Genomic DNA, 16105 nt, shown 5'->3' on the forward strand with positions numbered 1-16105 from the left:
TCATATATAATACAAGTTTTAATGATGAATAATACATTTATCACACATTCAATACACTTATAATACAATGTGTCAAATTTCTACCAAACAAACATAATATATTTAAAAAAACAATTATAATTCGTATATATTGCATACATAATTCACTGTTAATTCATATTGCAAATTTAACATAGTATTATTATAAATGATAATAAATAAAAAGTATTGCTAAAATCAGTAATTATTTATCAAAATATGCTAATTTATGTAATTTTCCCCTTTAATATTGTATGCATGCACTTTATGTTAGAATAAGATATCATATACATGCAAATACTATGTATATATGCGTAGGTATAATATATTTTTCTATTGCTACGTTTCGGAAAAAAAAAATCTCTATATATTTCAAAAAAAAAAAAACAACGATCCTAAATAGATCCCAACCTTCTTTTATATATATATAAAAAACAAAGCTTCAACATAAAAATTACACACACACTTTCCAATACAACATTATTATTAGTTACAACGTAAAAATATGAAGGTTTACTATTATTATTTCTATTTACGTACCACTTAATTAAAATACTCATAGCAACATGCAAGCACATACGTATATATATATATATATAATATATATACATTAATTATAAGCTATTAGCTTTGGCCAAGATCTTGTTATATTAGTTACGAGTTCAGCAGAATTCAGTTTATATGATCATGCCCTCGTTCCAATAGGGTTTACACCCCTGTCACCGTTGTTGAATTCTTGCCTAGGTATATAATGATGATTATCGACACTTTTACTTCCTTCTTGCGAGAAAACCTTACTATCGACTTTATTATTATCGATTAGGATCCTGCTCGTAGCAAAGCTAGAAGTCGTTGTCATCACCAACATCGCTAAATAAAACACCATAATGAACCTCATAATTTATATGCCTCTTTTTTTTTTAATTTTTGGCCCTGTGAATCAAGAACAATAAGTTTAGTCATTGAGTATGAAACTACGAACATAAATAGATGTTTTTAGTAAAATAACTTTCAAAATAACAAGAAGAGTTATGAAGAGTGTGTGTCTATATTAGGGAGGAAAACATGTTTTCAGTGAAAATACTTTCTTTCGTACCAAACAGTACACCCTAATGAGTTATAAATATACTGACAAAACAAATGAAATAAATATAAAAGAAATATCAACCCCATAATATACTATCTAATATTATGAAATTTAAACATACCTTAGATGATTTAATTAAGAAAAGAAGAACTAGAGGGAATTTGTAGTTAATTTTTGGTGTGATATATATGAAATTTTCTACATTGTTTATATAGTAAGTGAATCTAGAGATCATGTAATTAATTACTATTCATGTTAATTTATTTAATTAAGAAATGGAAACTCCACCAAATGAGGCAAATATAAGTGGGATTGCCATTTTAGACAAATAAATGATGGATTTTTTTGCCTTTTTGTTTCTCATACAGTGGTTAATACTCGTTTTGAAGTTCGTATAATTTAAATTTGTGTTGACAAGTCTCATTTTAAGGAGTATAACGTTTTCTATTAAAGACGATCTTATACCTAAATCTCAAATCTAAAATTTCTTATTAAAAATGAATAAATATTTATCACCTTACCAAAATTCTTTATTGATTAATGATAGGACTTTAAGGAAATGTTAAACCCCACATTAATGTAAGTGGTATTTATGATATACCATAAAAGTCAACCAGTAATAGTTTTATTACTGTATTACTACATGCCTAATTATTATTAGCATAATCTCTGATGTTTCTTTTGGGATTTATTAGTATCTATGTTCTAATTTAATCTCTTTCTAGACAAATTTAAGTTATATATATCATTAGTATAAAAAAAAAAGATCGTAGTCATCATACTAACAAATCATTCAAAGAATATTGATAGATAAACCTTTCTAAAATGTAGAATTCATAATTTCAAAAAATAAAACTAGCTAGTAACACTTTATGAGATTACTATAGATAAAATGATCTGATAATAAATTATATTTCGGACATATGAAACTTTGACATGATTAAAATTGACCATATAGAAATGCATAGTAATTTGCACTTTGCCAAGTTGATCAATACATCATGCATCAACATGGATCATTGTGATGGAATGGTTAGCTAATAAGTTGCTTTGATTCTTTAAAATTGTTATTGTATTTGTGTTAAATTCTCAAAATATTGTATTTTTGAAGGATCTGATACACACATGTCATCTATATTTCTAGAAAATTCAAGCAACATAGATGACTGCGATCCATTTGAGCCTTAGCTTGAGAATGAAAAATATACATTTGAAAGTGTTGATCTCGAAATTAGGACAGACCTTGCATGACATGAATATGTATTAATCGAACTTTAATACGCTTATCAATCACCAAAGAAAATAAATATACTCATCATGCTTTTCCACTGCTAATTTTGAATTGAAATGTGGAATCCATTTTGGCAACTAGATGTTTCTATTTTGCCTTTTTGATGAGTTTTAAACTTGAAATATAACAAAGACAAGAAAAGATCTAAGTAGGTATATGTGCTCTTCCTATTTCAACCACTTTCTATAAAGAATTAATTAATCAAATTAAAGATCATCTAAATAATGAAAAAAGTTGTTTGCTAAGAAAAATAGAGTAATAAATTATGAGTGATTTTATTATTATTATTATAAAAAAAAATATAATTACTATTTATTTCATAGTTTAGATAATAACATGAATAATTGTATTAAATTTTACTCCAAAAACATTTCTGAAATCCTATATTTTATGCTGGCCTTTTACTCGTCCTTCAACTCATAAAACATTTTTTAACAGACATAAATTTATATTTTTGCATCATTATATTCTTCAAGATATTCATACTTTTTTCAAAAAAGCTTATAGTAGTTCGATTTTTAAAGATAAAATATAAAGACCGTCTCATTTAAAAAGTGAGAATTTTCACAAAATAGCCATTATAATAAATTTAATTATACTCCATAGAGATAGTTTGTATATTTATAGTTTGTATATTTACAGGTTGCAACTAGAGTTTAAGTTGTCTCATTTGTGTAATTTGCGGGCGAGTTTTTATAATTTGCGTGTACGTTTGTATGATTGAGTTATTTTTGTATAAACTCGAAATAATACATTTTCAATATTTATACAGTTATACAAATTATACTATACAAAATTACGTTATACAAAAATTATACAAATTTCGAATTATACAAACTCGAAAGCCCAACCCATGTAATTACCAGTAAATGTTGGTCGTAAGTGATAATTAACTAAAACTATAGCTATGAGGACTAATTAACTAGTATATATTTGCTTAACTATGCAATTTTCCGTTTAAAAAGATCAATAGTGTAATTAAGTGAAAATTTCGGTATGAAATAAACCCAATCAAAAGTTTTAACCTAATGGATCGGATTAGCCCAATTAAATTGGGTTAGGCCTATCCAACAATGAAGTCCATTTCCACTCAACCCGAACCGGGAAAATATACATAAGAACAGAATTGGGATTTTTATCAAATAGCCACTGAAATCAATTTGTTGAAGACGAAGAAGAAAGATGAATGCTCCAGATCGTTACGAACGATTCGTTGTTCCAGAAGGCGTAAAGAAGTATGGAATTTTTTGATATTTTTGTGCAATTTTTTTTTGACGAATCGAGCAATAATTTACACTTCATTTGAAATTTTTTGATTAGGGTTTCGTATGAGAGGGATACGAAGATCATGAATGCAGCTACATTTACTGTTGAAAGAGAGGATCATACAATCGGGAACATTGTTCGCATGTAAACACATTGATTTTTCTGTTAGTTTTCGTCGAATTTGGAATACCCTTTTGGTAAAGAACTGATTTTTTTTTTTGGGTTATATGATTAACAGGCAACTACATAGGGATGATAATGTTCTGTTTGCTGGGTACAAGTTGCCTCATCCTCTCCAGTACAAAATTCTGCTCAGGGTTAGTTTCTCGGGTTTTGTCATTGTTTCCACACTGTTTTTCTTTAGCTTCTATAATTGTGCCCAAGGGTGTGGTTTTTGCGGGCGGGACGTAGTAGGTACTTTTGAGTATGCACTTCTAGACACCTCAAATTGGGTCGTCAATGTATCAGTTGAACACTACAACTTACAAAATGAACATCTAAAACACCTCCAAAATTTATGTATCACATCAGTGTCGGGTGTCTATAAGACACAGTGGGAACGAGTTGGAGTGCTTAGTTGTCGGTTGAGATCAACTTGAGGTGTCTTAGATGTGCACTTCTGAAGTTGGAGTGCTTATTTGCCAGTTGAGGCCAAGTTTGACTCCCTAATTGCAATGTCTTTAGTTGTGAGACATTTGCGTTAAGCATTTTATTTGATGATTGTGTGTATGAAAATGAAAAAGAAAGTGACTTGTAACAATTAGGAAATGTCATAGCTTGTTGTACTGCTCATAAAGGATTGCAAGATGCGTGACTAAAGCTAGTTCTATTCTATATGTGTAACAGAAAGAAGGGTTGTGAGTATTTGCAATCAGGGATAAATATGAGAAGGATAGACATGGAATATTTTGAGTGGATCTTTGTCGTGTGCATCTATATGTGTGTGGTACATGCGTGCTTTTCTTCATCAATTTAGATGACAGTGAGACTACTCCAAAGATCATGCATTACATGTGACCGGACAGGACGTAAGGTTGTTAGTCGCTTTTGATTTGTTAGGACTTCATTTTTGTAATGAAATTGGGGAAATTTCATTAAATAGCATATCGGGGATGCTTCCAGAAACACTGTCCAGGTGGCACCCAAAGGCTGCGGGTTTCCCTTGTCGTCAAAAAAAAAAAAGTAATGCTGTCCGGGCAAAAGAAGCTAGCTGCCTTTGGTGGATCTTTGTCCTCATAAGCTTCTAGGGCCAATTTTCTAACATCCCAAGGCTGTGTTTTCTTCGGGGATGTAAGAAGAATAGAATCTTTATTTGGCTTGTAATATTCAATTGTGAATATTCTGTGTTCAGGGGGATGGTGTATATCCTGAAAGGCGTGCTGCTTGAGCAATCATGTCTTTTCACATTATTGTTTTTTCTATATTTCTTGTAAACTTATACATAATCCCTTTACCAAGTGTTAATAATTTGTCTATTGGATACTACGGTGTGCTACTGCAACCTGCTTTATTTATGCAGTTTGATCTCTCTGGATTTGACTTATGGCTTTGTTTGGTTTGCAGATCCAAACAACAAGCCAGTCCTCACCTATGCAGGCATATAACCAGGCTATTAATGATCTTGACAAGGAACTTGATCATCTGAAGAGTCAGTTCGAGGTACAGTTGTCTTTTAATTTGTAGTCTAGCTTACTTCAAGTAAACTGTTAATGTGCTATCATATGTTGCTAGAGTTTGTGCATGCATCATTTTTGCTTTGAATTTCAAGATGTTCAGTAATGATTGCCTATTATAAGAAGAAAAAAATCAGAAGAGTTTGAATGTAGTAGGAAGTTGTAAATATTTGGAAAATCTTACAGTGAGAGAATATAAAGTGATGCCTTATCTTCCAGAGTTCCTTGACACATCTAGGTCCCTACGACATTTTTCCTGGTTTGAACAAATCACGACTATACAGCCTGAAACTCCTTAATATTTCCTTCCCTTTTCATGCACCGACATGCCCAAGTTTAACCTCGCCATGATATTTCCTTTTCACCTCCTAATGATCCTTACATGTCAAGCTAATCCGTCTCTAGGATTGACCCTTTTTTGGATCACTTCAGCTCACTAGTACTAGCCTAGATCGTAGAAGCCCGAACTGTCATTATCTTCTTTTGCATCTTGATGCCATTAATGATATTTTTAGTCCATCTAATTGAAAAAAATACCAGTTACTATGCTGTTGCTTGTTTGCTATCAACTCACTCTAGAAGCTCTCTATGGTCTAGTACCACATTTTGCATTTTCATTTCTGCATGATGACAGTTCAATGATTTCTACTTCTAACATTGCCTTGCTCGTTCATACTAACGATGCTTAGTTCATGTTCTTGACTGTAGGGTGAGTTGGCCAAGCACACGAGGGACTACTAATCCTTCGACACTGATATTTAGTATGCAACAACGATATGCTTCAAAACAGTTTCCTAGTTCGATGTAGCCTGTATCTAACTCTTGTTCGTCTGTATGTATGATGTTCAACTAGCAGCTACAGTTAGGCTCGGGCGATAGCCCTGTGCCCAGTCGTCTTTTTAAAGTTGGTACTTTGAGGTCTGTTCTGTATGCCTCAAGTTTAGGTTCTGAAAATTGTTAATTTAGCATGCTTTTCATATCCATTTTGTTCACTTTTCGAATATCTTAATAACTGTTTTTAAAATGAAGTTCTCAAAATAGTTGTGGGTTTGATAAAAAATAATTCAAATATTGCCATGTGCTTTTAGGAGAAAATTAAAAATTGTATCCTAAGTACCCTAAAACTAAAGGTGTTAAGTTTTCTTTTAAAAAAAGAAAAAGTATGTGCAATAAGTTTTCGCTATACAAGGAGTTTGAGTAAGGATCGGACCAAAAGGGTATATTTACGCAGTGTTAAATAAAAGAACAAGAGAGATGCCCTTAAAATAGAGAACATAAGAATACTTTTAGATGAAAAAAAAATATAAGTATAATTTTAGAGGAAAATAAATAAAGGAGGTACTTTAGAATACCTTAATTTTTTTCTTCTATTTTTTTTCTCGTGTACCAGTCTTGAACTCATGACCTAGTGATACAGAAAAAACTCCCTCAACCACTTTGACAAGAGTGACTGATGTTAAATATTAAACAAGCAAAATTATTCATATCTTAACTAATAAAATGGGCCAAACAAATGTGTTCTACAATGCCCATGGTTATTGAAAATAAGTCCAAAATTGGGTGGGTTGTGCTAGGCATAAAATAGAGAATTTGATAAATAACAAATATAATAGGTATAACAACTAATAAGGGTCTATAACAATAGTTTCAATAAGTATGCTTCATATCTCTAGTTTTGTTTGGTATGGAGGTTGTGATTTATACATTTCGCTAGCGAATGCACTAATATGGTAAGTAGATATAATATTTCAGAACTCTGTTTGTATAATTCACTTGCCAATGTACAAACATGATGATTTATGAATCCCCTTTGATTATGACCGAAATTTCAGAGACACAACTCAAATATACTAAGTTCTTATTACCCCTTGAACTTAATTTTTTTGTAATTTTGTGCAGCTTTTGTCTTATGTGGCACGCTCCATGACTTTAGACAATTGAAGCGCGAGGGAGATATTTAGATGCCACGTAAGCCAATAAGGTAAAAAAAAAAAATAAAAAAAATAAGTTTTGGAGGTAATAGGACCTTAGTTTGGTTAAGGTGTGTCTTTGGGATTACTGTGAGTTTTTGACCAAAATGAGCTATTTTTAAAACCAATTCACCAAAATAATACGTTTTTAATTTTTTTCACAAAACTAGTATAAACGTACTTCATGGTAACGTTTTAGGATATTTTCATTATAAAAATTCAACTATCAATCAATCAAATCTAAGAAACGGGAGTCAAAGTAACATTTTAGGTGTAAAGTAACGTTTTACAGTTGAATGATTTGACTCCGCCTTTGCAGGATTGGAGTCAGTGGCCCGTGATTGGATTCTCCAAAAACGTACTCTTGAGTAACGTTTTACACCTAAAACGTTACTCACAGTTACGTTTATGTGTTTAACGTCGCCAACCTGTTAACTTTTTGTCCGTTGAATTTTTATAATGAAAATATCCTAAAACGTTACCATGAAGTACGTTTATACTAGTTTTGTGAAAAAAATTAAAAACGTATTATTTTGGTGAATTGATTTAAAAAATAGCTCATTTTGGTCAAAAACTCGGATTACTGTCATAGCCTAGGGGGATACTTGTACATTTTTCCATGATTTTTTTAATAAATTGTATTCAAATTATTAGGGTAAGCATATACAAACTTCTTGATTTATACAATCATGAACTGAAATATGAAAATTCTAGACTTATAAGAAACAGACGAATTATACAAATCTGGAGAAAAATGAGAATTGAAAAATTATAACCACGAATTATAATTTTCTTAAAACTATAACTATAGTACCTAATATAGGTTTGCATGATTTTTCCAATTTCAAACGTAAAGAGTTCAAGGTAGTAAGTATCAATAATATTATGTTATCCTTGCTCTTAAATAGAGTGTAACTTATCCAAGAGAAATAAGGATAAATTCATAAAAATATATTTTTTATTTATTATATTTTAGAAATATTCAAAAGCGAAATATCGCCAATAATATGAAAATGGAGGGAGTCATGTCAATTATACATTTATATCGTGGGTAATTCAATGTGAAATTTTTTGAAATAATTTCAACCTTTGACTTCGATGGCGAAACGCGTTTCTCATTGCTGTACTTTGAAATCTTATCTCATTTTACAGGTTCAATTTATGTATATAGATAGAACGATTTGGAGGTCGAAAATCATAACACAATATTAATAGATATGTAGTCGAGCATTGTCTAGTTCTCAATATTTAATTTGTTGTTTCCTTTACTTTATTTATCATATCATTTGTTGTTGCTATTTATTCTCTTATTAATTAGTTGTTTTCACTATAACTTCTTTCCTATTATATACAAAATAACAATAATAATTCTTTCCTACTATTTTTGCTTTACGTATATAATTATGGACGAACACGAACACACGATAAATTTAGTACTTCGCTAGTCAAAGATAGTATAGTATAAAGATTGCATCCACAAGGATTAATTAGTTGTTAGTAATTGAAGATTGAAAAACCAAAGTGGTCGCCTTGGCTTACAGAAACATTTTGGAATGATGACTATAACGAGTGGGATAATCTGAGAAATGTTTTTGTACAAGGAGATATGGGAAGTAAGATCATTGTAACTAAACGTAAGGAGAGTGTTGCTCAGACGATGTGTGCTGATCGTTGGACAATCACTGTGGGGAATCTGTCTAGTGAAGATTCTTGGGCTTTATTCAAACGACATTCACTAGAAAATAGGGATCATCCAGCACTTGAAGAGGTTGGGAGAAAAATTGGAGACGAATGCAAAGGGTTGCCTTTAGCTCTAAAGATAGTTGCTGGTACTTTACGCGGCAAATCAAAGGTAGATGAGTGGAGAGACATTTTAAGTAGTGAAATATGGGAGCAACCAAGTTGTTTGAACGATGCAGGTATACATTCTTAATTGATATTACAAACACTACAAATTTGTAAAATATGAAAAAAAAACAAAAACGGTGTGAGCCATATTTTGATATATTGAATTTTAAACTTCTTCACTTGCAGTAATCACTTTTTTAGTCAAATAAAACCATAGTATTTCATTACTTGTCCAGAGGAATCATTCATGTACAACTATATATATAGAGATGTGTGTGCTTTGGTTTGTAATTGCAATATGTGGATTGACCAAGAGTTTCAAAAATTCATTTTAATTGCATTCAGAAAGGAAGTTGTGATTTCCAAGTCGTACAACTGTCCACTGTGCCTTCCTTGACTTGCTGCAAATGGGACATCTAGCTCTAATGTACCCAAAGATCGGAAGAGGACAAGACCATGGTTGTCTACGTTTCAACTCAGTTTCCCCAGTATTGTTGGTATGTAGCAAGAGTTAATGAGAAATGAAAAGAAGAGCAACTTGGAAAGTTAGGAACTTGAAGAGTTCGGAAAACTTGAAAAGTCCACGACATTTGTCCTTCATCGGTGGTGTAAAGAAAAATACAAGAGTTTAATTGTTAAAAGGATTGGAAAGAGGGACGCTCCTCACGTCGTTGTCATCGCTCGCTTTGAATTCTTTCCGTTTTATTTGAATTTCCACCCGTTGAGTGATTGTTCTGAAAGGTTGAACCAGTTCCTCTAGCCTATTTGATACTTCACCCACGTAGCATATTTGGGTTGTAAGTTGTCGAAATTGAAGTTTTGAAAGCTTTGTCAAATTCGGGATTTTTTTTCAGAACGGGTAAAATTATGTCTAGTCTACTTTCACGCAATTCCACTAATTAATTCGATGTGATACTTGTCACTTCCCACCGGCAGACAACAACAGGTAAGGATGGAAATACTTTTTTTTAAAAAATCTTTCCGGTGATTTAACTATTAGGCTACGTAGAAGAGGACAAACTAACTGTGATTCATTTCCTAGTTAGTAATATGTAAGATGCCTTTCTGTTGTAGGAATATAATCATCTCCGTCGTTATGAAAACTGATATACATATGCAAGTTGTCAATTAGCAATTACAGAAACTTACCACTACCTCGTAAAGAGATCGTCTCTGATGGACTTTTTAACTTTAATAAACATAGAAAAAATAATACTCAAAGAGAAAAAGGAAAATTGAACAGATTCCACTTCTTCACAATTAGGCCCCATTAAGCACTACAATGAGCTGTTGAAAAATGAATAAGTTCATAAAGAAAAAGTTACGAACAGAGATAAAGCAAAAGATACCTACCTTCCTCTATTATTGCCTCAATTAAGGATGTGTATTATGTGTGGTCTTAAACTTGTCGTCGAGTAAAATATAGGAATTGAAAACTTGCTATAATATAAAAAGAGATACTTCTTTTTGAGATAAATCAAAAAGAAAAGTACGACCCTAAGAGATTTGACGTAGACAATCTAACCTAATAAAAATATTAGTCTACTCTACTTTCACAACTCAAATATTATTTTCTCTAATACTTTGTACTAATTAAACATAGAAAAAATAATAATCGAGAGAAAAGGAAAATTAAACGGATTCCAGTTCTTCACAATTTGGCCCCAATAAGCACTAAAATGAGCTGTTGAAAAAAAAGCAGTAGTGCACAAAAGAAAGTAAAGAATAGACATAAAGCTAAAAATTATACTTTTCTTTATTGTCTCAATTATTTTGGAATCTTTGTTTTTTGGGAGTAAAGAAAAGAGAATTGTTTTGCTTCGTTCAGTGATTATTCTTGTTTCTGAATTACTGTTAGCGTTCAACAGGTGATCGATCATTCTTGTTTGCGAATTACTTTTAGCATTCAACAGGTACATAAAGAAAGAAGTTGTTAGTAATTAATGATAAGAAAATATTTATCTTAAAAAATCATCTCGTTTTGAATTTGCAGATTTCAGAAATGGAGGTTGTCGTAGCAATTGGTGATGCTTTTCTCTCTTCAGCTTTCGATGTTCTCATTGATAGGCTTGCTCCTGAGGGTGATCTTCTCAAAATGTTTCGGAAGCGTAAGAATGATGTTGAGCTCTTAAAGAAGCTGAAATTGACTTTGCTTGGTCTTCAAGCTGTGCTAACTGATGCAGAGAATAAGCAGGCATCAAATCAATTTGTGAGAGAGTGGCTTAATGAGCTTCGACATGCTGTAGACTCTGCTGAAAACTTGATTGAACAAGTCAATTATGAAGCTTTGAAGCTTAAGGTGGAAGGTAAGCATCAAAATCTTGCAGAAAAAATATTGAAACATTGTAGATTTTGCAACGTGTGCTTGGGTGATCATTCTTTTCTTAACATAAATGAAAAGTTGGAAAAGACTATTGAAACATTGCAGAATTTGCAAAATCAAATTAGTGACCTTGGCTTACAGAAACATTTTGGTTTGACTAAGCAAGAAACTAGAACACCTTCAACTTCATTGGTTGATGAATCTGATGTCTTTGGTAGGCAGAAAGAAATAAAGGATTTGATTGACCTTTTGTTGTCTGAAAATGCAAGTGGAGCAAACCTGACTGTAGTTCCTATTGTTGGAATGGGCGGTGCGGGTAAGACAACACTAGCTAAAGCGGTTTACAATGATGCCAAGGTGAAGAACCATTTTGGTTTGAAAGCTTGGTATTGTGTTTCAGAGGTATATGATGCTTTGAGAATAACAAAAGGATTACTTCAAGAAATTGGATCATTTGACTCAAAGGATGACGGCAATTTTAATCAGCTACAGGTCAAATTGAAGGAAAACCTGAAGGGAAAGAAGTTCCTTGTTGTCCTTGATGATGTGTGGAATGATACCTATAGTGAGTGGGATAACCTGAGAAATGTTTTTGTCCAAGGAGATATGGGAAGTAAGATCATTGTAACAACACGTAAGGCGAGTGTTGCTCAGATGATGTGTGCTGATCGTTGCGCGATCACCGTGGGGAATCTGTCTAGAGAAGACTCTTGGGCTTTATTCAAACGTCATTCACTAGAAAATAGGGATTATCCGGAACTTGAAGAGATTGGGAAAAAAATTGCAAACAAGTGCAAAGGGTTGCCTTTAGCTCTAAAGGCACTTGCTGGTGTTTTACGCGGCAAATCAGAGGTGGATGAGTGGAGAAACATTTTAAGGAGTGAAATATGGGATCAACAAAGTTGTTGGAATGGTATATTACCATCGTTGATATTGAGCTACAATGATCTTCCTCCACATTTGAAGCGATGTTTTGCTTTTTGTGCGATATATCCCAAAGATTATGAATTCTTCAAAGACCAAGTTATTTACCTGTGGATTGCTAATGGTCTTGTAAAGCAGTTTTGTTTAGGTAATAAATACTTTGACGAGTTGAGATCAAGATCGTTGTTTGAAAGGGTCCCAGAATCAGAATGGAAATCGGAGGGATTCGTAATGCACGACCTTATCAATGATTTGGCCCAAACTGCATCTTCAAAACATTGTATTAGGTTGGAAAAGAACGAAGGATCTGCTGATATGTTGGAACAAAGTCGGCACATGTCCTATTCCGTGGGAGAAGATGGTGACTTTGAGAAATTGAAACAACTCTCCGAATCAGAGCAGCTGAGGACATTGCTTCCAACCACTGACTATTACTTTCTATGTCTAAGCAAGAGGGTGTTGCATAACATACTGCCAAGACTGACATCCTTAAGGGCATTGTCATTGTCATGTTATGTGATTAAGGAGTTGCCAAATGACTTGTTTATCAAATTAAAGATCCTCAGATTTTTGGACCTTTCTCGGTCAGAGATTGAAAAGTTGCCAGATTCCATTTGTGTCTTGTATAACTTGGAGACACTTCTCTTGTCATCTTGTCCATATCTTGTGGAGCTACCGATGCAGATGGAGAAGTTGATCAACTTGCGTCATCTTGACTTAAGCTACACTCCTGAGTTGAAGATGCCACTACATCTGAGCAAGTTGAAAAGTCTCCAAATGCTAGTGGGAGCCAAGTTTCTTGTAGGTGGTAGCGGTGGTTTGAGAATGGAAGATTTGGGTGAAGTACATAACTTGTATGGATCTCTATCAGTTTTCGAGTTGCAAAATGTAGTTGATAGAAGGGAAGCTGTGAAGGCAAATATGAAGGAAAAGGAGCATGTTGAGGAGTTGTATTTGCAGTGGAGTGAAGGTAGTTCTGCTTACGATTCTCAAACTGAAAGAGAGATACTTGATGAGCTATACCCATACACAACTATAAAACAATTAGGAATCACGGGATATAGAGGGGCAAAATTTTCAAATTGGCTTGCTGATCCTTTGTTTCTTAAGCTAGTGAAATTGTCTCTTAGCGACTGCAAGGACTGTGATTCTTTGCCAGCACTAGGACAACTCCCTTGTTTGAAAATCCTTTTAATTAGAGGGATGCATGGAATAAGAGAGTTGACAGAAGAATTCTATGGCATTTCATCCTCTAAGCCTTTTAACTCTCTTGAGAAGCTTGAATTTGAAAATATGGCGGAGTGGAAGCAATGGCACATACGAGGAAGCGGGGAGTTCCCTAAACTTGAGAAGCTTTCAATTGAAAATTGTCCGGAATTGACCGGGAAGTTGCCTGAAAATCTTTGTTCTCTGACTGAATTGAAAATTTCAGGATGTCCTCAACTCAATTTGGATAGATCCCAACTTGAGGGAATGAAGCAGATTGTTGAATTATCTATACGTGATTGTAACTCTGTTACCTCCTTACCTTTTAGCATACTTCCCAGTTCCTTGAAGAGAATATACATAGGTAATTGTGAGAAATTGAAATTGGAGGAGGCAGTTGGTTGTAGTGACATGATTCTGGAGGAATTGGAACTGCAAGGAATTGATTGTATAGATGATATATCACCTGAGTTTCTCCCAAGAGCACGTAAATTGAGTGTAGAGAGTTGCCACAACCTTACTAGGTTTTTGATTCCTATTGCCACTGAAAAACTCACTATTCAGAATTGTGAGAATGTTGAAATACTTTCGGTGGCAGTTGACTCTGCGATGACGTCTTTGTATATTTGGAATTGTGAGAAGCTCAAGTGTCTGCCAGAAATACATCTCTTGAATTTACAAGTGAGTAATTGCAAGAAAGTAGTGAACGGCCGAAAGGCGTGGTGTTTACAGAGACTCACTAAGTTAGAGATCAGACATGATGGCAGTGATGAAGAGATCCAACATTGGGAGTTGCCTTGTTCTATTCAAAGACTTGAGGTATCCAATCTGAAAACATTAAGCAGCCAAGTTCTGAAAAGCCTCACCTCTCTTCAATATCTATATGTTGAGGGTAATATACCGTCACTTGTGGAACAAGGTGGACTTCCCTCCTCTCTTTCTGAGCTACATTTAGGATACAATGATGATCTCCATTCACTACATCTTTCCCACCTCACTTCACTTATACATCTACACATCTCCCATTGCCATAATCTCCAATCACTCTCCGAATCAGCACTACCCTTCTCCCTCTCTGAGCTGACCATCTGTGATTGTGATAATCTCCAATCACTCTCCGAATCAGCACTGCCCTCCTCCCTCTCTCACCTGACCATCATCGGTTGCCGTAATCTCCAATCACTCTCCGAATCAGCACTGCCCTCCTCCCTCTCTCACCTGAACATCTCCCGTTGCCCTAATCTCCAATCACTCTCCGAATCAGCACTGCCCTCCTCCCTCTCTCAGCTGAACATCTTCGACTGCCCTAATCTCCAATCCCTTCCAGTAAAAGAGATGCCCTCTTCCCTCTCTAAACTAGATATTAGGAGATGCCCATTGCTCGAACCACTACAGGAATTTGACAAAGGGAAATACTGGCAAAATATTGCTCAAATTCCCATCTTATACATCAATGGTGAATCGCTGTGATGATTAAGACGAATGGCTCTTCAACTGATGTAAGTTATTCTTTTCCCTCAGAAGCTTGTCATTTTTGTTCAGTTTTCCTAATTTTTTTTTTATATCTTGTCTAGCAGCGTGGAATGTCTTTTGCTCAATCCACACCGAAAACTGCTCATACTTCCTCTAATAAATGTTGATGGGAGAATCTGTAACGATTATCACCCGATAAATGTAAGTTAATCTACTTCCTTTTTTAACAACTTGTTGAGCTATGAAGCCGAGAAATCTGAGAGCAAAGTGTAATTGGATAAATCTAAGGCTAAACGAATAGATGTATGATAGAGGGTGAACAATTGGGATGAATTGACAGCTTGACTCTTTCACATTACTTGGTTCTTCTAGCTTTTTCAGCATAAAAAATTGCTTGTGAGCTTTTTATGATATATTGAATTTGACACTTCTTTCACTTGGCAGTAAGTTTAGGAATCACTTTTTGTAGTCAAATAGAATCAAAACATTTCAGTACTTGTCTAGAATAAGTATTCATGTGCAGCATTGTAACACGAGGACTCTGACTTGGAATTCTAAAATTTTCTTTTAATTGCTTTTCAGTATGGAGTTGTGAAGCCATCTACTATGACTTCCTAGCTTGAGATGAAGCATGACTTGCTGCAAATGGAACCCAAAGGTAACATGAGAAAAAAATTGATTGATTAACACGCAAGAGAGATATTGATATTATGGTCATACGTTATAAGAAAAAAATTTACTTTTTTATTCTTAGGATTTTGACAAGGCTCCGTGATCATTTGGGAAGTGAGAAGGTCTTTTTGTTCAAGTCGAGAAGCGAAAGTTGTTGAACCATGTATGTAATAGCTTGTGTTGTTGACTTAGTTTTTAATTTTATTGTTTTTTTTTTCATTTCGAAGCACTCTCTTAAACTTTTAAATTGATTCTAGTAGATACGATGTTAGTCATTTGTTAGTAACATATTATTTTGAGACAGTTATAAAAACTTTATTTATCAATATGAAGATTTGAATTGTTTATTTTAAA

General features: G+C 33.6%; 2 protein-coding genes and 1 long non-coding RNA gene across 7 annotated transcripts; 2 read left to right on the plus strand and 1 right to left on the minus strand.

Annotated features, from left to right (window-relative positions):
- Positions 1–418: 418 nt before the first annotated feature.
- Positions 419–1394, minus strand: LOC112940299 (uncharacterized). Its single transcript, XR_003244286.2, has 2 exons — positions 1227–1394; positions 419–951 (listed from the first exon to the last, which is right to left on the minus strand). It is a non-coding gene; the product is annotated as an uncharacterized lncRNA (long non-coding RNA).
- Positions 1395–3541: 2147 nt separating this feature from the next.
- Positions 3542–6387, plus strand: LOC101244156 (DNA-directed RNA polymerases II, IV and V subunit 11). Its single transcript, NM_001309801.1, is given in 5 exon segments — positions 3542–3631; positions 3717–3806; positions 3901–3979; positions 5226–5321; positions 6044–6387. Coding segments are annotated over 5 exon segments (351 nt in total). The 5' UTR covers positions 3542–3578; the 3' UTR covers positions 6077–6387.
- Positions 6388–10739: 4352 nt separating this feature from the next.
- LOC101252658 (putative disease resistance RPP13-like protein 1) lies at positions 10740–16105 on the plus strand. Of its 5 annotated transcripts, none has more exons than XM_069290766.1 (5): positions 10740–11066; positions 11147–15105; positions 15181–15280; positions 15662–15737; positions 15834–16105. In XM_069290766.1, exon 2 carries the CDS (start codon positions 11156–11158, stop codon positions 15074–15076), a length of 3921 nt encoding a protein of 1306 aa, XP_069146867.1. In that variant the 5' UTR covers positions 10740–11066; positions 11147–11155; the 3' UTR covers positions 15077–15105; positions 15181–15280; positions 15662–15737; positions 15834–16105. The 5 variants fall into 5 exon arrangements, with proteins under 5 accessions (XP_069146867.1, XP_069146866.1, XP_069146869.1 ...); XM_069290765.1 differs by having other exon boundaries at positions 15184–15280; XM_069290768.1 differs by having other exon boundaries at positions 11147–14425.

Source organism: Solanum lycopersicum, chromosome 11 (genome assembly GCF_036512215.1).
Source record: "Solanum lycopersicum chromosome 11, SLM_r2.1".
NCBI lineage: Eukaryota > Viridiplantae > Streptophyta > Magnoliopsida > Solanales > Solanaceae > Solanum > Solanum lycopersicum.